The 19,744-nt window shown below is 39.0% G+C and overlaps 1 protein-coding gene across 1 annotated transcript in view; it reads right to left on the bottom strand.

Moving 5' to 3' along the window:
* Positions 1–13,410, bottom strand: part of MTF2 (metal response element binding transcription factor 2) — a 60,926-nt gene extending 47,516 nt beyond the window's left edge. Inside the window, exon 1 of the mRNA XM_036766995.1 lies at positions 13,056–13,410. Within this exon, the coding sequence (XP_036622890.1) occupies positions 13,056–13,060 (5 nt within the window). The 5' untranslated portion in view covers positions 13,061–13,410. The remainder of the gene's footprint in view (positions 1–13,055) is intronic.
* Positions 13,411–19,744: the final 6,334 nt, after the last annotated feature.

The following is a 19,744-nucleotide window of genomic DNA, read 5'->3' on the forward strand; positions in this document are numbered from 1 at the left end:
TTCCCCTTTTGAATGTAGATAAAAAATGGAGTGCCAACATCTTTGTTACCTTATACTTCATCAAAATAACACTAAAAAGTAAGGCTTTCTTTTTCTAAGTTCCTTAGTTTTTGTTTTGTTTTATAACCACTTCCTTCATTTTAAGACACATTATAAAGTGCTTAACTCAAGAACTAAGGTTAATTCAGCTGCTTATGAAGCAATGAAATTCAAAATTGTCTGAGTAAATATGAAGAAATATTTCATAAGCTCAAGTAGACACAGTAAGTGAAACTCATCAATCAAGTTCTCCTAACCCAAATGGGTTTATTTCAAGAGGTAACAGAGTGGACAGAGCATAGGACTTAAAGAGTTAAGAAGGGGTTTGAATTCCTCAGACACTTACTAGTTGTGTGACTTTAAGCAAATCATTTAATCTCCCTGGGCCTCAGTTTCCTTATACAAAAAATGAGGGGTTGGACCTGATGACCTATAAGGTTGCTTCTAGTTCTATATCTTTGATTCTATAACTGTATTTTCTAAGTTCGATGAAGAAAGGTATTTTTTTCTTTTTAAATGTTTTTTAATTAAATTTATTTTCTATTTCCAACATTTACTTTCATAAGATTTAGAGTTCTAAAATTTTCCCCCTAAGACAGTGTGCAATCTGATATAGGCTATACATGTACAATCATATTAAACATATTTCCATACCCATCATGTTGTAAAAGAAGAATCAGAACAAAAGGGGAAAACCACAAGAAAGAAAAAAACAAAAAAAAAAGGGAAAAGAGTATTATGCTTTCATCTGCATTCAGACTACATAGTTCCTTGTGGATAGCATGAGTCTTTCCGCCATGAGTCTTTTGGAATTGTCTTAGATCATTGCATTGCTGAGAAGAGCTAAGTCTTATCGAAGTTGGTCATAGCACAATATTGCTGTTACTGTGTACAATGTTCTCCTGGTTCTGCTCACTCCACTCAGCATCAGTTCATGTAAGTCTTCTCAGGTTTTTCTGAAATCCAGAAGGCATCATATCTTGTTTAATCTCTCTATATCTCCCAATACCTAGCATAGTACTATCGCTATATGTATGTGTGTATGTATGTATACACACACATACATAATTTATGAGTGTTTGCTGAACTGAACTAGTGACAATGAAGTAAACAAATTGTCTTCTCACCACTACTGCCTTTTACCCATACCCTGTGCCTCTGCTGCCACCACCACTCCCTCCTTCCTTCCCCTCCCCACCTAGCCTTTTCAACTGTCCTTTTAGAACCTCACTACTCCCATCCACCCTCAATTCTACTCCATTCATAGGAATCCAGCAATGAGCTTGAGAATCTGGGAGAGTAACTGGCAATTATGTCAAGGAGTCATTGGTTCCAATTGCTGGAGACCAGGAAAGTGTTCTTGGCAACTCAAATTGAAACACTATACATTTTCTCAAAGAAACATGGAAATGAATGGTTGTTAAGATCCACATCTGATACTATAGTTTAGCTATATTTGGGATCAAAGAGACCTACACAGGGAAGTCTAGAATTATAAGCATTTAAGACACTATTCCTATGGGGAAAATATGTTAAATTTTAAATAACTGTCTTACCAATGACTTTGGGAACAAAATCTATTCATAAACTGCAGTCACAAAATTTAAATACTAGCAACTTATAAATGAAATGTATGCTTATGGTCTCAGTTAAGGTAGTCAACTAACCAGAATATTCCATATATAAATCAATTTAGGTAAAGAATTTATTCTTCTTTACAACATGACTGACATGGAAATAGTTAATATGGTTGTACATGTATAGCCTATATCAGATTGCTTGCCATCTTGGCGAGAGGAGAAAGGAGAGAGAAAGGGAGAAAAGTTAAAACTCAGAATTTTATAAAAGTAAATGTTAAAAACTAAAACCAGATAATAGAAAGAATTTATTCTTTACAAAAAGGGAAAATATGACAATTTAAGTTCAATTTACATTTTACAATTTACCTTTGTTGTTTAGTCGTGTCCGACTCTCCATGAACCTACTTGGGGTTTTCTTGGCAAAGATACTGGAGTGGTTTGCTATTTCCTTCTCCAACTCATTTTTACAGATGAGGAAAGTGAGGCTATGTGGAAACAAGATTATGTGACTTGCCGGAGTCTGAGGACAGATTTGAACTCAGGAAGAAGTCCTCCTGACTACAGGCCTCGCACTCTATCCACTATACCTAGCTACCAATGTAAACCTTACCCTCCCTTAAACTCTAATTTATCATAGTGACAGAGTAGTACCTATTTTCTCACATCAAATTTGTTAATTTACTTTGTCCTCATTGTGTTCAGTCTTTGACCAGTTAAGCCAAAAATAGTTCTTATAAAAGAAAGATTTCTTTTCGCTTCTAAAAGTGAACTTCAGCTTTGGGCTGAAACTCAAGCCAGACATAAATTCTAACCAGTGGAGCTACATTTCCCTCTCGGATATATCAGACTTGAGTCCCATAGGATCAGAAACAGCATGGGAACTGCCAATTTATCAAGCAATGACTGAGTTATTTTCAGGTACAGTTATAGTGGCTTTCATACACTTTAGAAGTTACATGTAACTTTGGAGTACTTAAAATTCATTAAAAAAAAAAACAATAATGGTAGTAAGCACAATATGTATCATCTTATAAAAGTTTTTAAATGATACTTTTGTTTAAAATTGTTGCCACAAAATTTTCCAAATCTATAAACACACTGTCTAAAAAAACACTTGCTACAGTTAAAACATGTTTTATGCAGCAAATAATGGAACATCCAATGAGAAGGCCACATATTTTACATTTGCCAGTATCACTGAGATATTGCTGGGAACAAAAAGACAAATCCTAAAAAGAAATATGTAGATCAAGTGAACAAAAATTTATTAAGCCCTTTCTCTGTGTCAGGCACTGTGATAAGCACTATGGATACAAAAAAAGGCAAAAATGGTCTCCGTCCTCCAGGAACTTATAACCTAATGGAGGAAAAATATGGAAACGACTATGTTAAGTACAATATACAAATAAACTTTGAGGTAATCCCTGAGGAAAGGCACTAGCATTGAGGGAGACCTTGAAATCCACCTTACAGATGATGGGATTTTAGCTGGGGTTTAAATAGAGAAGCCAAGAGATAAAGAAGAGAGAACAAATTCCAGGCATGGGGACAGCAAGTGAAGAGGCAGTCAGGGGATGAAGTGTCCTGCTTGAGGAACAGCAACAAGTCTAGTAACACTGTAGACTATCCGAAGAGGAGTAAAGAAGGAAAAGTAAAAAGGAACCAAGTTATAATGAGCTATACAGAGGATTTAACATCTGATTCTGGAAGAATAAGGAGCCATTGTACTCTTGTGGAGCCACAACCTCCTATTATTAAATAGTGGTCAGGATTGCACTTTAAGATCACTTTAGTAGCTGAAGTGGAAGATGAATCAGAGTGGGAAGACACTTAAGGCAGGGATACCCACCAGCAAGCAACTGCAATAATCCTAGCATGAGGTAATGATGGCCTAAACTAGGTTTGGTGGCAGTATCAGGGACAAAAGGGGACATATATGAGAGAGATTGTGAAAATAGAACTGAACTTGAACTTGCCAGCAGTTTGGATTGGGGTGGTGGTGGTGGTGTGAGAGAGATTAAGAAGTGGAAGATGGTGGCTAGGGCCAAAGCCTGGGTGACTGAGAGGATGTTGGTAAAGGAAAAGGGTAGCGTTTGAGGGCAAGATAATGAGTTCAGTTGCAACCTTCTTAGCTACATGTAATATGAATGGACCCAAAGAACCTCTGAAACATTTTATAAATGCTATACTGCCTCAAAGGCATATATAGCATACTTTGAACACAAGATCCAACAGTAAAAGTATAAAAATATGCCAATAAATTTTAAATCAATTTTTACAGAAAAAAATTACAAAATATCACATAAAATTACTAACTTAAAATTATGTTTTACAGTCAAAAATCCATTTATTTTAAAATTCTCATTATATACAAGTTCTCTAAATGTATAAAATTGTCAGGATTTTGAGCCATTAAAGGTATACTGCTAAATAGGGAATGGTATAACAAAAATATTTGTAAGAGAATTAAAAAACATAATGATTGGCTAAACCTTAATATCACAATTATAACTATCAAATAAATTATCTATATGAATAGAGTGGTAAATATAAACCTGTCTAAGGAGTTAGAAGAAAAGTGGATAAGCACACACAACCCGCCCAAGTTGACATTTCTCTAGTAGTGTATGTAATGTGTGCATTCTACCATAAATAACCATCAAAAATTAGTCAAAATTGATTTGTGTAACTGGAAATTTGGCATCAGTTTATCAACAAACACTGCAATGAAGATACACAATCAGTTGATTATCATCGTTTCAACAGAAAACAAGTAGAACTCTTTATAAGCTGGTTTTTTAAAAGCTTTTCTAAAAACAAGGATGAAACTAGGTCCAATACCAAATTACAAACACAAATTAAATCTCCAAGCATGAAAACAATCTCCAATTTAGGCTTCCTTCTAGCGATCCTGTTGAAATGAATGTTATTTTATCAAATCTTTAAAAAATAGTTTCATGGTTCTCAAAAAATTAAAACCATTTACAAACAAGACATGTATAAACTTAAAAGAATAAATAATACCAATCAATTATATTCTTCACTAAACTTGTAATACTGTTAGGTTCTGAGAAAATTTAATAAGTGATGAATTTTTTAAACAATTAGTCTTATATTATTTAGTACCATTAGCCATCAGGCATTTCTTGAGAAATAAATTTTAAAATAGTTTTCAATTTTTGCAGAATTTGATCTGAAAAAAAAAAAAAAAAGTATCCATCACTGCAAAGTTTGACAACTACTACATTATTTAACTTTGCGGAACTGCACATGTATTCCTAACCCTTTTTTGTTGGCAGTAATTGTAATTAAGTTTCATTCCTCAAGCATTCATAAGCTTTGAGGCTAGGGAAGTAGGCTCAAGAGAGTGTTGGATGTCAAGGAAAACCAACTAAGGGTTAAAAAAATTTCCTGAGTTGATCAAAACAAATAATTCCCAGGTAGATAATTGAAAGTTGTCAGCATGTATTCAAGCAAAGACACAGGTTTTCACTTTAAGTATGGAAGACCCAAATAATACTCTATACCTGATAATCACAAGTTTTATCAGGCAAAATAAGTAAATGAATTGGTTGAAAACTTCTGAGGTATTTATTGCAATCCTGACTGCAAGAGAAAAAAAAAGATGAACCACCCTGTCATTTCTGGCAAGCCACTGCATCCATTCAAAGATGCAATGGGGAGCTAAAAAAAAAAAAAAAAGAGAGATAAGCTGAGCTTAGTTTTAGATAATACTGAAATCAATGAACAGAACTTAGTAATACCTACCATTTTAAGTTTGCAAAGCACTTTCCCAGCTCAGGTTACCTTCACAACTATTTGAAGTAGGTAGGAGGAATTATTACCCCAACTGACAAGGAAGGAAACTGAGAAAAAAGAGATTAAATGACTTGTCCCAATTTCCAAGGTCCAATGACTAATGCGTAACAGGATCAGAAACAAGTCTGCTAATTCCAATGTGATACTCTTTCTGACCTTAAGTTCAGAAAAGTAAGAAAAATTCCTACTGTTTTCAGGTCTTCCAAGTCAGCTCCTCACACTTTGGTTCTCAAAATATTAGACAGGATCAATATTATTTTTAGTCTACAATGTGGAATCATGTCATATCCCATAGTGCACCTAGGGTTTCTATTGGACTATTTCAGCTACAGCCTAACCTTTGGTATTTTAGCCAAAGGGCTTCTCCAATCCAGTGCAAACAGGTTTTCTATTGGTAAAGGTAGATACTTTCAGGCCAGGTCTAAATTGGTCCCACAGCATCCTATGCTACATGTAGTTTAGAAGATAGACCCATCCAAAGCAGTTTAAAGATAGAAGTAGAAAAGCTTCCAGTAAACTATTTCAGAGCTCTGAATTTTCAAAGCCTCTTTCAGATAATTTCACAAACCATTCAAATACCAATGAGAAGGTAGGAAGTTAAGGTTCTATGAAACTGCAACTCCTATAATCATAATTGCAGTGTTTTTTTTTCAAGCGTATGCCTTTTTTTTTACTACAAGACTATAAGCATCTAAGAGGCAGGGGCTATGGTTTTTTTTTTATCTCCCAGTTTTTCAACATGATAGGTATTTATTTGCTAATGATAATGAGACGTTATAACATTAAAACTGCTAACAGTATGTTTTGAAAGAGAATCTGATAGATTTTTAAGGCTGAAAGACAGGGTTAGTGACAGGACCAGTGATTTCAACTCCCTCTACCAAGCAATGCAAGTTGGCACCTTATCTCCAATTTGTTATCTTAGAAGCTATTAGAACATTGAGAAATTAAGTGATTTGCATAGAGAGGGTCACACAGCCTGTGTGTGTCAGAAGCAGGATTTGTATACATGTCTGAACGACCCGCAGGTTGACTTGCTATTCAATAATGCCATGCTACTCCTAGAAAAAGCACAAGATTTGGAGTCAGAGGACCTAGATCAAATCCTCATTCTTTGACTTACTACCTGTGACCTTGGACAAGTCACTTAACTTCTCTGGAACTATTTCCTCATTTGTAAAAATTAAGTTGGATTAAAATTTTGATCTGTATGTAGACTTTCAACTCTAAATCTCTGATTTTCCTGATGGGAGATTACCTCCCCCAGAGCACCATTTCAGGACTTCTTTTCAGTCCTAACTAAAAGCTCATCTTCTACAGGAATTCTTTTCCAACTCTTCTGAATTCTAGTGCCTTCCCTCTGTTAATTATTTCTTATTTACCTGGTATAGATAGCCTGTTCATACATATTTGTTTGTTGTCTTCCTCTTTACATTGTAAGCTCCTTGAGGGCAGGAATTGTCTTTTGCTTCTATTCTGTATCCCTAGCACAGTGCCCATTTGGCACAAAATGCTTAATAAATATTTGATTATATCCTTCTCTCTGACCACCTCCTCTGCACCAATAACCTGGCTCTTACCCTCTCCTTTCAGTTTTAGAAAAATGATCATAACCATATAAACTGTGCCATTGTTTCTGGATGGGATGCAACAGTCTACTTTCCTAAGATCCCATTCACCATTCCTGAAACTTTCAGGACCAAGTGCCCCTCCCTGGCCACAACTGTCTATGTGTTTAGCTTTGACTTCAAGACAAAAGCTACCTTTGCTTTTTTACTTGTATTCTTAACACTTAACATGGTGCTTAGCATAGCCTAATAAATGCTTTTTCAATGTATCAATCAGTTGACCTGACTTTTGTTTTTCCATATAAAATAAATACTATCTGTCATATAGAATGCCTAGGGAAAGGGGGATATACACGGGATACTACGGTAATGTAAAGAACAGAAAATATCAATAGAATAATAGAATCTGAAAGGATGTAACGTTATCTTCTAGTCTAGGAATACCTTCACATAACAGGTAGATCAGTTTCTCCTGAATGTTTTCAATGGCAAGTCTACTAACTCCCTTAAATGAGAGCCTATTACATTTGTTGGGACAGCTGTGAGAAAGGGGGTAAAGCAGCAGATACCTTTGTTATGTTCCTCCTTAAACTCCTCTGGCCTAAAAAAAAGCAACCCTGCAGAATTATAGTTACCAATTCCTCGAAATAAGTAGCACCAAGAGTGGCAAATAGGGAGAAAGAAGCAAGAGGCAAGCCTTTAACCTTTCTGCTACTAAATGACAGGTGGTTGACAAACTTGTTAATTTTTCTGTGCCTGAGGTGGTCAACCTCTGCTCCTTTGAACTTCTTAAACTCAACCTAGCCAATATTTGGACTGTCTCTCAATTTTTCCAATCAAAAAATGTTTGCTAGGGGCAGCCAGGTGGTGCAGTGAGTACAGCACCAGCCCCGGAGTCAGGAGGACCTCGGTTCAAATTCGACCTCTGACACTTGATGCACTTACTAGCTGTGTGACCTTGGGCAAGTCACTTAACCCCAAATGCCCTGCCTTCCCACCTCTAAAAAAAACAACCCAATAAATCTTAAAAAAAAAAAAATGTTGCTACCTTTATCCATCATATAAAAAAAACTCCTCTACGGTAGAAATCACATAACATGCTTTGTTAACAATCTAAATCAACAAGTATTTACTGAGTGCCTACCATTTTCTATGCTAGACACTGAAGATACAAGAATAAACATGACATGGACCCTGTCTTCAAGGAACTTACACTATCATAAGGGGTGTGTGTGTGTAGACAGACAAGTTATTTTTAAAGCTTAAAACTATACTAAGACTTCTGGGAACTCCTTTTATATTCAAGTTAATTAATTTTTTTTTTTGAGAAGGAGGTAATGGCTGTGGTAGAACGGGAGAGATTCAGAAAGGCTTCATGTAGGTGGCACTTGAATTGCATCTTAAAGGAAAACAGGGATGCTAAAAGGTGTAGGTGAGAAGGGAACATATTTCAAGCCCGAAGGATAGTCACTGAAACCTGAAATGGAATGCTATATATGAGGAACAGTAAGTAGGGAGGCCAGCTTTGACCAAAGTGTGGAGTACATGAAAGGGAAGTCATTTAATAAACATTTCTATGTGCCATATGTTGTGTTAACTGCTAGGGAGTTCATAGCATAATGGAGGAGATAGCATGAAAAGAACTATGTACAAAGACACATACAGGATAAGCTGGAGATAATCAACAAAGTCCCTAGAATTGAGGATTGGGAAATATTTCCTGTAAAAAGGTGAAATTTTAGCTTAAAGACTTAGAAAGAAAAGCCAGAAAGCAGGTATGAGGGAAAACAATCCAGGCATGGGAAACAACCAGGGAAAATACTCAGTTTGGATATGTCACGTTCATGGAACAACAAGGAAGCCAGAGTCACCGGATGTCAGAAGTTGGATGGGGTTGGGGGATATAAAGCCTAAGACTGGAAAGGTGCAGGGGAGAGGGTCAATTATGAAAGGTTTTGAATGCCAGAGGATTTTATATTTGATCCTGGAGGCAATAGGGAGCCACTGGAATTTCTTGAATGGAGGGTGGTGGGGAAAGCTAACATGGTCAGACCTGCGTTTCAGAAAGAACACCAAATAGTTGAGGGATGTACTCAATTGGCCAAGGAAGACCAACCAGCAGGCTACTGCAATGATCCAGGAATAAAGGGAAGGCCTGCACCACGTAAGTGCCAGTGTGAGAGGAAAGAAGGAAGATGAGAGATGTTAGGAAAGTATAATCAGGAGGCCAATAAGCCTTGACTACAGACTGGATTTGGGGAGCTACGTGTGAGGAGTTGAGGATGAGGTTGTAAGCCTGTAGGGATTAGGAGAATGATAGTATCCTCAACAGTAACAAGCAAGTAAAGGAAAAGGGGCGGGGGTGGGGTAGGAAACAAGGGGGAGATAATGAATTCAGTTTTAGACATGTTTAGATTGAGATACCTAATAGCAATTTAAAATATAACACTGGAGGTCAGCAGAGATGTTAGGGCTAGATATGCAGATATGAGAATCACCAGCATAGAAATAACAACTGAATCCATGAGGGAAACAACAGGTGAAATAGGATAAAGATAAGAGGGCCCAGGATAGAACCTTGGGGGATACCCCCATGACTTGGATGAAGATCCAGCAAATGAGACTCTGAAGGAACAGGCAGGCTGATGGGAGAAGAAGCAAGAGAGAACAGTCACCAAAAAACCACAAAAACAAAAACTAGACAGTACAAAAGAAAAAATGGTGACGAACAGTGTCAAAGACTACAGCAGTTCTTGAGTGAGGGAAAATCTTGAAATGACAATGGGGAACAAGAAGTATTCCAACTCTCCCACCTCTGGGAGAGGGAAGGGGGAGTGAGTAAAAGGGAAGCCAATGCTGGAAAGCAGAGATCTGGGAGGTTGTATCATGAGGAGGGGGGGCCAGGTCTCAATAAGAGCAAGAAGATGGAAAAAACGGGAAGGGAAAAGATTTAAGAGGAAAACAAATTTGTTGCCTACATCACAGGCATTCCAGAAAGCACAGTGGAATGGGTGGACAGCTTCAGAGGAGGATTGGGGGGCGGTGCAGCACTGATTTGAGGGTAATGGGAATAAGTGATCACAGGTTTGAATGATGTCACCCAGGAATTCAGAATCACTGACATGGAGAAGATATGACCAAATGAGAGTTTGTTCATTCTTATTCCAGGTGGGTTTTCATGGTCCAAAGGAGTTTGGCCTCAGGGTGGAGTTCTCTCAGGACCTTAGGCAGTTCAGGAGAGGGGACAATTGGCTGAAAACAGCAGAAAGAAACAAGGTTGGTTGGAGCTTTAATTACAGAAGAATTTACATTTGACTTCATATTTTATTTTAGAAGTAATGGAGAGCCATTAGAGTTTATGGAGTACATTTAGGAGAACAGTGCTTTAGGAAAATCGCTATGTCAGTTCCTGTTAATACATGATTTTCAAGTTGATAGCAGTACTAGTTTTTGGAAACTAACAAAAAGAAAACTCTCTTGAAATGAAAAATCAAACTTGAAATCTTTATCTGCTAAAGGAAAAATCTCACAACAGATCTTACAAGTAGCTTTCTACCGGTCCAGAAATGGCTACCCTGATAAGCCTACTGTTAATATTTATAGATATGACAGAAGACACAGAATATGGGAAGGATAGAAAATGTCTCATTAAAAAACATTAAATGAATTTACTTTTCTATATGTATCAAGTCCATAGAGAAATATCTTTCTTCAATAGTACCTTCCAGTAATTTTTATATTGTATTGTATTTCAATAAATTATCTATCCTAAAAACAAGTAAAAGGAAATTCATTAAAATATTCCTTTGGGAGGAGGTATTCTAGATTACTGAAACAAAAGTAGTTACAGTTTCCCTAATTCACCATTAACTAGCTAAAGACTGTGACAAAGCCAATTTCTCAAAATTTCAAATTTCTATGTTAAACTGGGTTATCACTATTTATTCCCTCTCTATCTCAAATGAAAGTTGTGTGGTCAGATCAAATGAAATCATATCTGTGAAACCCTGTCCTAAAATATTAATAAAGGCAGTCCTTTCAGTCCACAAATATTTGGTTGGGTACATCATCTACAAGACACCATGAGGGAATAAAAAGTATGAACAGTAATCCTTGGGGGAGGGGGGAGGGGCTATGTGGTTTCTGATATATTAACTTAATGAAGGCTGTTAAGGCTATTCAGTTTTCCAAATCTGTAAAATAAGGGAGCTGAACTAGATGGTGCACAAACTCTACAATTTTAGATCTAGGTCTATACAGGTATGGTTGAGGGTGTATAAGGTGGGAAGGGGAAGTGTCTAGATCTGTTATTTCATTGGTACAAATACTCACAATGAAGAAACTCCCTCTACCCAAAGCATCTGCAATCGTTTTGCAATGTAGTAGCTTAATAAAGTTTCTAGGGTCACTGAGAGGTTAAGTGACTTGTCCAGGGTCACACAGTATGTATCAGAAGCAGGATTGGAATAAGCTTACATGACTAATTTTTTTTTAATATTAAAAGTATTTATGAACACAAGTCAAGAAGCAGATGAATAACCAAATTAAGTATTTTAGGTAGCTTTTATTATTTTGAAAAAACTTTCTGAAGGCAAAGAAATCATTAAATTTAACTTAAAGCATTTTTTTACTCGTTCTGAAATTTTTACCTTGCATTGTTTTTCAAGCTATCTTTCAAGTACAATGCAAACAATGTTCCAAGTCTCAAACAAAGAACTGAATTTTATATTCAGAAATGTAAAACTGTTTTCTGTCCACAACTACAAGGTTCTAAAAGCTGTCGCTCAAAATGATTCCCTTAAAAAAAAAAGTACACTGTATGTGATGTGCACTTTATTGGAACCAAAATAGATATTTTAAATGTATTTTTTTTTGCAATCTGCTAAACAAAGTATTCCGAGCTAGTAATAAAAACATGAAAATTAAAACCAGTCTGTAAACAAGCTAAACAAGGAGGTCACATGGAATCAATCTAAAAGGACAAGCTTCTGCTACTACTAAAAGATGTGGAATAAAGTAATATTAGACAATATTTACATATTTCTAGTTATGTACTGACCTCATATTTTGTGCTCCACTGCTTAAGACATGGTATCTCTATTTTCCTAGTTTAGTCAAGATGATCTCTAAATGCAGTAACCAAAGCAAAATTCCTCATACCCATACATACCCGTCCTTCCCATTGTTCCCACCTCATTCTTCTAATTACCCCCAATATTCCTGAATGCCCACTTCCAACTGCAAAAGCCAAATTTCCTGACCAAGAACGCCAGCCTGTAAACCAAGAGACCTGAGGTTTCATTGCCGGGTTCTGCCGATCATTTACTTAAGGATTTGGGGTTTACGGCTGAAATTCTTCAAATCGTTTACATCCTCAGTTGTAAAACATCAGCAACAAAAACAACCCACCCCCGAACCCCGTCCGGGCAGTAATGCAGTTTCTGCCTACCAAGAATGTATGGAGAAGCAGGTTTAAGGAAATCAAGTGGAGAAAACTCCACAAGTTCCATCCTTTGCCCCACTTAGTCCAGGGTCCTTCCCTCCCCCTCCACGCCACCCCCCCGCCCCTGTTCCTCTGAGACCTGCTTTTTCCTCATCCCCGCTAGTCTTTGCCGCCTGCCCTCCCCCACCTCCAACACCCCAATTCTTTCTTCTTCCTCTTGTGTGTCGCTTCACTTTCCGCAACCCCCCCCCCGGTCCCTTCCTGTCCGTTTGCTCCGTTCCCCCACAGCACCCCCACCTGGGGTGGCAAACTACCTTCCCATCCCCCCCACCTCGTCACCAGGTTTCATCCTGCCCCTCCAACCGTCTCACGCCCCCAGGTTCCTTCCTGCCTTCCAGTCGCTCGACCCTAACCCGACCCCCCCCCCCCGCTATGGTTTCCTCCTGATCCCCCCCCGCACCCCGCTCCTTCCCACCCACCCTCTTCACACTTCTCCAACCCTGCGCACCAGTTCCCCCCCCCCGCGTCCATCTTTCCCCCTTTATCCAGCCCTCCCCTCCCCCTTCTCCCGGTCCTCCGTGCCCCGGAAGCGCCAAGGTCTCTCACCTCATTCGGTCACTTCAGTGGTGCCAACCGCTTCATACAGGAAAAAAAATAAAAATAAAAATAAAAAAATAAAAAATAAAAAAAAATTACTTCCCCCTGGGCGTTTCCTCCCCCTCAGTCTCTGCGCCCTCGCCAGGCACCGCCGCACCGGGCTGAACACACAAGAAAACACACGCCGAGGTCCTGAGGAGTGAGGTTTGAGAGGAAGGTTGAGGGGGACGGGGGCGGAGAGGGGGGTGGATGCTCACACCCGCCTCCGACACAACCCCTCTTCGCTACGGCCCTTCGCCATTTTGGTTTCCCGCGGAGCGCCGGTGCATTGTGGGAATGCGAAAGACTCCTTGCGCCGAATGGCAGCTCTCCAGGGCCGCGGGGGGGCGGAGTCTGTGAGGCGGACGCGGAAGGACGCGGTGCCCTTCGGCTCCGGCCGTGGGTGAACAAAGAAGGACTCTTTTAACTGCTCGGTCGACGGGTATGGGATTCTTCCGCCGCCGGCACTAACACAATAGTGCAGCCGGAGGAGCTCATGCTGTTGTTACCCCGCGGTCTCGGAGCTGTTGGTGCAGGATGGCGCTCGGTTCTGACCTCGCCGACCAACAGTCTTTTTTGGTTGCTGTTGTTTCGCAACGGCGTCCACGGCCTCCACTTCCTAGAGCCCCATCCCCGTTGTTCGAGGGCTAACGTTCGTGCTTTACACAAGACGGACGGGCCCGGTCTTCTCCTTTGCTCTTAGCCCCAGGCCTGCTCGTGGTCAGTCAACCTCTGATCTCTAAATGCAGGTTTCTTCCTGAAAAAGGATTAGATTTTTACACTTGCCCCTCAAAGACCTCGGACTATCGATCACAACCCTAGACCTGGAAAGGTTCCCAGCTGCGGGCTGGTCCACCCCATTCGTTTTACAAACCGAGGTCCGGGGAGGTTAAGAATTCACTTAAAGGTTCCTTTTTTTTTTTTCTTAAAAATTCCTTCTTGCAATTAGGTGAGCTCCTCGAGGACAGGTACTTTCGGGTTTGGGGTCTCTTCCCTGAGGTAGGCTCTTAGTAGGCATTTAGCGTAAATGCATTAATGAATTCTCTGCAGACCTCTTTTTCCCATTTAAAAGTACAATAGCTTGTGTCCTCGCGCCCCCCCCCATTTTAAATAACAATAGCTTACATTGACAGTTACTGAATGAATTCGTGTACATTTCTTCATTTTAATTCTCCAAAAGAGGAAGTGCAGTGTCCCTACCTCGCCAGTGAAAGGAACACGTACGGAGATTACGTGAACTGGGACTCTAACCCCCCCGGGTTTTGTGTCTTTTAAACCCAAGGTAAACTACATTGACCCCTTGAGGAAGGTAGTTCAAGTGTCCCCATTTAAAAGATGAAAGAAACTGAGGCTGGGGGATTAAGTGATTTGCCTCTCTAATCCACAGTTTTTCTTTTTTGCAATCCATTAAAGCAATCCATAAAGATCTTTGAGGAAGTGTTCCCATTCAACAGAAGAAAAAAACTGACTCTCAAAGTTTAACGATTTGCCTTAGGTCCTGTAGCTAGTTCGTGGCAAAACTAAAATCCACAGCTTCTGACTTTTAAATTTAGTCTTTCCGTTGTATCAGGGGTTCTTAACCTTGTGTATGTATGTGATGGACCCCATTTACAGTCTGGTGAAGCCTACGAACCCCCTTTCAGAATAAAGTTTTTAAATGCATAAAACACAGGACTGCAAACAAAAATAATTATATTGAAATAATTATCCAAATTATTTTTTTTAAGTTTACAGACCCCATGTTTAAAACCTCAACACTACATACCATGATTCATCTTAGAATAACAAGAAGCGGCTCCTTTGGAGAATCCAATCCCCTGCAACAAAAAAAGCACCTTTTTAAAAAATATGGCCTTAGAGACCAGGAAGACCTCGGTTCAAGTTCCTCCTGTGACATATACTAGCTGTGTGGTCCTTGGATAGTCACTTAACTTTTCAATGCTCTACTTTAGGCAACTCTTAGACACAAAGTTTTGAGAAACAGTTAGTTGCTGATTTTCGATGGTAGAGGGAGTTTCTCCATTGGAATTCCCTAAACCATTGAAATTGCTGGTCTGGCAAAAAAAAAAAAAAATCAAAAACTAAAACCAGTTCAAAGCACTGCCAGGTGACAGAGACAAAGCAAAGGGGAAATTGTCCTTCCAATAAAGGAGTTTACATTCCACAATGGGGATACAACATGTAAACTGCTATGTATGTGTATATATAGTCATTTTCAAGAGGAGGGAGGGAAGGGAAGAATGAGAGAGAGAGAGAGAAAGAGAGAGAGAGAGAGAGAGAGAGAGAGAGAGAGAGAGAGGAGATAAGGGAAAGCTTCCCATTGGAGGTGGCACATAGACCAAGTCCTGAAGGAAAGTAGAGATCCTAAGAGGTGGAGATGAGTGAATGGATGCCAAGCATAGGAAATAGCTTTCGCAAAAAACACAGAATCCTGTGTTTGTATTGCTAAGTTTAGGGAAGAGCAAAGCCAATTTGGCTAGAAAGGGAGTGATGTACAATGAGCCTGGAATGATAGATTGGAACCAGGTTGTAATGCCAAGCTCAGGAGTTTTGATTTTATCCTAGAGGCAATAGTGAGCCATGGAAGATTCCTAAACAAGGATGTGATATGATCAGACTTGTAGTGACCCTGAATGATTAGAAGAAAGGATTGGTGGTGGTGTTTTGACAGAAATAAGAGATTTTAGAAGAGATTTTGGTGTAAGGGGAAAGATGACGAATTTCATTTGGTAAGAGAGGAGTTACAGATTCTAAATCAAACTCATGGTCTATCTAGACCACGATTGTATTGCCAACAGAAGCCCAAGGAATGAGTAATAATGGGAAGTGATTTCAATTCAACAAAATTTTATTAAGTTCTTAGTGTCTGCTTTCAATGAGCATATGATCAAATGGCAATGGAGTAATAACTATAATACAACTTATGATTAAGTGGATAGAAGAGCTCAAACAGCAAAGTGAGAAAGTTGAAAAAGGAGATCACTTTAGGAGGAAGGAAGGAATCAGGGAAGGAGCATTCAAGAGGCATCTCATCTGGATCTTGAAAAAAAAAAAGGATTTCAACAGGCAGCGATGGTGGGTAAATGGGAAAGGGATTTATTCCAGGTTTTAGGGATGATGTGTTTAGTAAAAGGCAAAAGAAAATTAAATCAGGCAACAGCTACTATTCTAGTTTGGCTGGAGTACATGAAAGGGACTAGTTTGAAGTAAGAGTAGGAATGTAGGTTTGCGGTACATTGTACAGAGCCTATAATTCTAGGAAGAGCGAGTATTTTATCCTGTCAGTAATGGAAGCCACTGAAGCATTTCAGGGCAAGGGAGTCCTGTAGTTGTAGCAGTAACTGAAATAATGCTCTAAGATGTGCAAAGCATTCCTTCCTAGACATTATCTCATTTGTACTTCACAACAGCTCTGTTTGGTAGGCACTATAGATGTAGTCTTAATTTTCCAAATGAGGAAGTTGGGGGTCAGAATGGCCCATGGCCAATGTGTTAGAGATGGGATTCAAACCCAGGTAGGTCTTCATGACTCCAAGTCCAGGGTAGTCAACGCAGCCAGTCAACAAACATTTATTAAGCATTTACTATGTGGTAGGTGCCCGAAATAAGCACTGGGATACCAAGAAAGGCAAGAAACAGTCTCTACTCTCAAGGAACCCCAGGTCTGATAGGGGAGACAACACGCAAACAACCATGTACAAACAAAATACATACAGGACAAACTGGAGATAAGCATAGAGGAAAGTTGCTACCAATAAAGCAGGGACCGGGGAATATTTCCTGTGGAAGGTAGGATTTTAGATGGGATTTTAAGGAGAATGAAATGAGGGAGAGCATTCCAAGCAGGAGAGACAGCTAGTGCAAATGTCTGGATCCAACGATGAAGTATCCTCTACAAAGAACAGCAGGGAGGCCAGTGTCAATGAATCACGGAGTACATGGAGGGGAGCGGGAAGGTGTAAGAAGACTGGAATGGTAGGAAGGGGTCAGGTTATGAAAGGCTTTCAAGACCAGAGGATTTTATTTTTAATCCTGGAGGTAATAGGGAGCCACTTGTCAGACCTTTGCTTTAGGAAGGTCAGTTTGAAAGCTGAGTAGAGAATAGACTGGAGTGCAGAGACCAGGGAGACCAACCAGCAAGCTGTAATAGCAATAGTGCAGGTGTGAGGTGATAAAGACCTGGATCAGGTGGTGGCAGTGTCAGAGGAAGGAAGGGAGCATATATGAGACATATTACAAATATAGAATCATTAGAAATTGGAAACATTGAATATGAAGAGATGAGAAAGAAGGAGAATGAGGAGTTAAGGATGATATTTAGGTTGCAAGTCATTGTGACTGGGTAGATGGTGGTACCCTTGAAAGAAGTGAGAAAGTTAGGAACAGGAAAGGGGAAAGGGTACAGGGAATGGGAAGATAATGAGTTTGGTTTTGGATATGTTGAATGTGAGATGTCTATGGGATGTCCACTTGAAGATATCCAGTAAGCAATTGGAGGTATAAAACTGGAAGACATGAAAGGTTAGGTTTTGGACAAGTAGATCAGTCATCTACACAAAGATGATAATTGAAACCATGTGAATTAATAAGATTACCAAATGAAATAGTATAGAAGGAGAAGAAGGTTCAGGACAGAGCCTTTGGGTACCCCGATGGTTAGTGAACATGACCTAGATGAAGATACAGTAAACAAAAAAGAACAGCAAAGCAAGTGGGAAGAGAACCAGGACACCTAGAGAGAAAAGGATATCAAGGAGAAGGTGAATGACAGTATCAAAGATTAGAGATAGGTCAAGAACAATGAGGGTTGAGAAAAGGCCATTAGGTTTGGCAATTAAAAGATCACTGTTAACTTTGAAAAGAGTAGTTTCAGTTGAATGATGAAGTCCAACGCCAGAATGTAGAAGGTTAAAGAGTGAGAGTGAAGAAAGTGAAGGTTTTGACTGTAGATGGCCTTCTCATGCAGTGTAACCATGAAAGGAAGGTAAAATAGAATGATGAGTAGTGGGGATGGCCAGTCAAGTGACAGTTTTTTTGAGGAAGGAGAAAACATGGGCATTTTTTAAGGTAGTAAGGAAGCAGCCAGTAGGCAGGGATAGATTAAAGATAAGAGAGAGTGGGGATGATAGGGCAAACTACTAGAGGAGATAGAATGGAATGGAATCACTTTTGCTTGTAGAGGGCTTGGGTTGGAAAGGAGAAAAGCTACCTCTTTATGTGAGATAGAGGTGAGGTACTTGTAGAAGACATCTGAGAGATGTGAGATGAAGAGAAATGGAGAAAAGGGAGTTCTCAGCAAATGGCATCGATTTTCTTTCAGTGAAATATAAGGTAAGGTTCCCAGTTGGGAGGAGGGTATAGGTACAACTTCATGGATTGGATAAGGTGCTGGATTTGGAGTCAGAAAGACCTGGGTTAGAACTCCACTTTTGCTACTTACTAGGTGTTTGACCATGGACAATTCACTTAATTTCTTTGAGTCTGTTTCTTCATCTGTGAAATGGGGATAATGAGTGACAAGGCCTTTCAGTTAAACAGATGTCTTTTGGAGCTTTTTCTTTGCCAAAAGTGCAACAGTTATTTCTTGACTTGCTTTAATGATTATTTAATTCTTCAAAAGATAGAGCGAGATCCCAACTATTGGGTCAGGAACCCACTTTTTGACAAAAACTTCTGAGAAAACTGGAGCAAAAGGGTGATATCACATGCAAATTAGTGCAGCATAGAAGAAATTTCCCTTTAGATCTATGGATAGGGAAAGAGTTCATAACCAAACAGAAGTAGAGAAATTTGTGGGAGGTAAAATGGATAATTCTGACTACTTAAAATTAAAATGTTTTTGCACAAACGAAACCAAATACAGCTAAAAATTAGAAGAAAAGCAGGAAATGGGGAGGATTTCTTTGCAGCAAATTTTTCTGATAAAGATTTCATTTCTAAAATACGTAGGGAACTGAGTCAGATTTATAAGAATAAGAGTCGTTACCCAATTGATAAATGGTCAAAGTATACGAACAGGTAGCTTTCAAAGGACAAAACCAAAGCTATCAAAATGCTTTAAATCACTAATTATTAGAGAAATGCAAATTTAAAAAAAAAACTCTGAGATGCCTCCTCATCAGTTTGACTAAGATAACAGAAAAGGAAAATTGCAAATGCTGGAGAGGATATGGGAAAATAGGCCCACTAATATACTGTTGGTGGAACTTCAAACTAGTGCAACCATTTCGTACAGCAATTTGGAACTATGCCCCTAAAATCCACTAAATTGTACATACCCTTTGACTCAGACATATAGTTACTAGATTTATAACCTAAAGAGACCAAAGAAAATAGGGAAATAACATGTATGTACAAAAATGTTCATGGCAGCTGTGGTGGTAAAGAAATGAAAACGGAGATTACCATCAAGTGGAGAATGGCTGAGCTTTAACCTATGAATGTGATGGATTATCCTGCTATATGAAATGATGAAGGGGGTGGTTCCAGAAAAACCTGGAAAGACTTGTATGAACTGAAACATAGCGAAGTATAAAATATCCTAGAATCCTAGAACCAAGAGAACAATTTACACAGTAACCATAATATAAGTAAGGAATCAACTGTGAAAGACTTAGTAACTGATTAACACAATGAATGATCCACCTCAATTCCAATGG

The sequence above is a fragment of the Trichosurus vulpecula genome, chromosome 7, assembly GCF_011100635.1.
Source record: "Trichosurus vulpecula isolate mTriVul1 chromosome 7, mTriVul1.pri, whole genome shotgun sequence".
Taxonomy (NCBI): Eukaryota; Metazoa; Chordata; class Mammalia; order Diprotodontia; family Phalangeridae; genus Trichosurus; species Trichosurus vulpecula.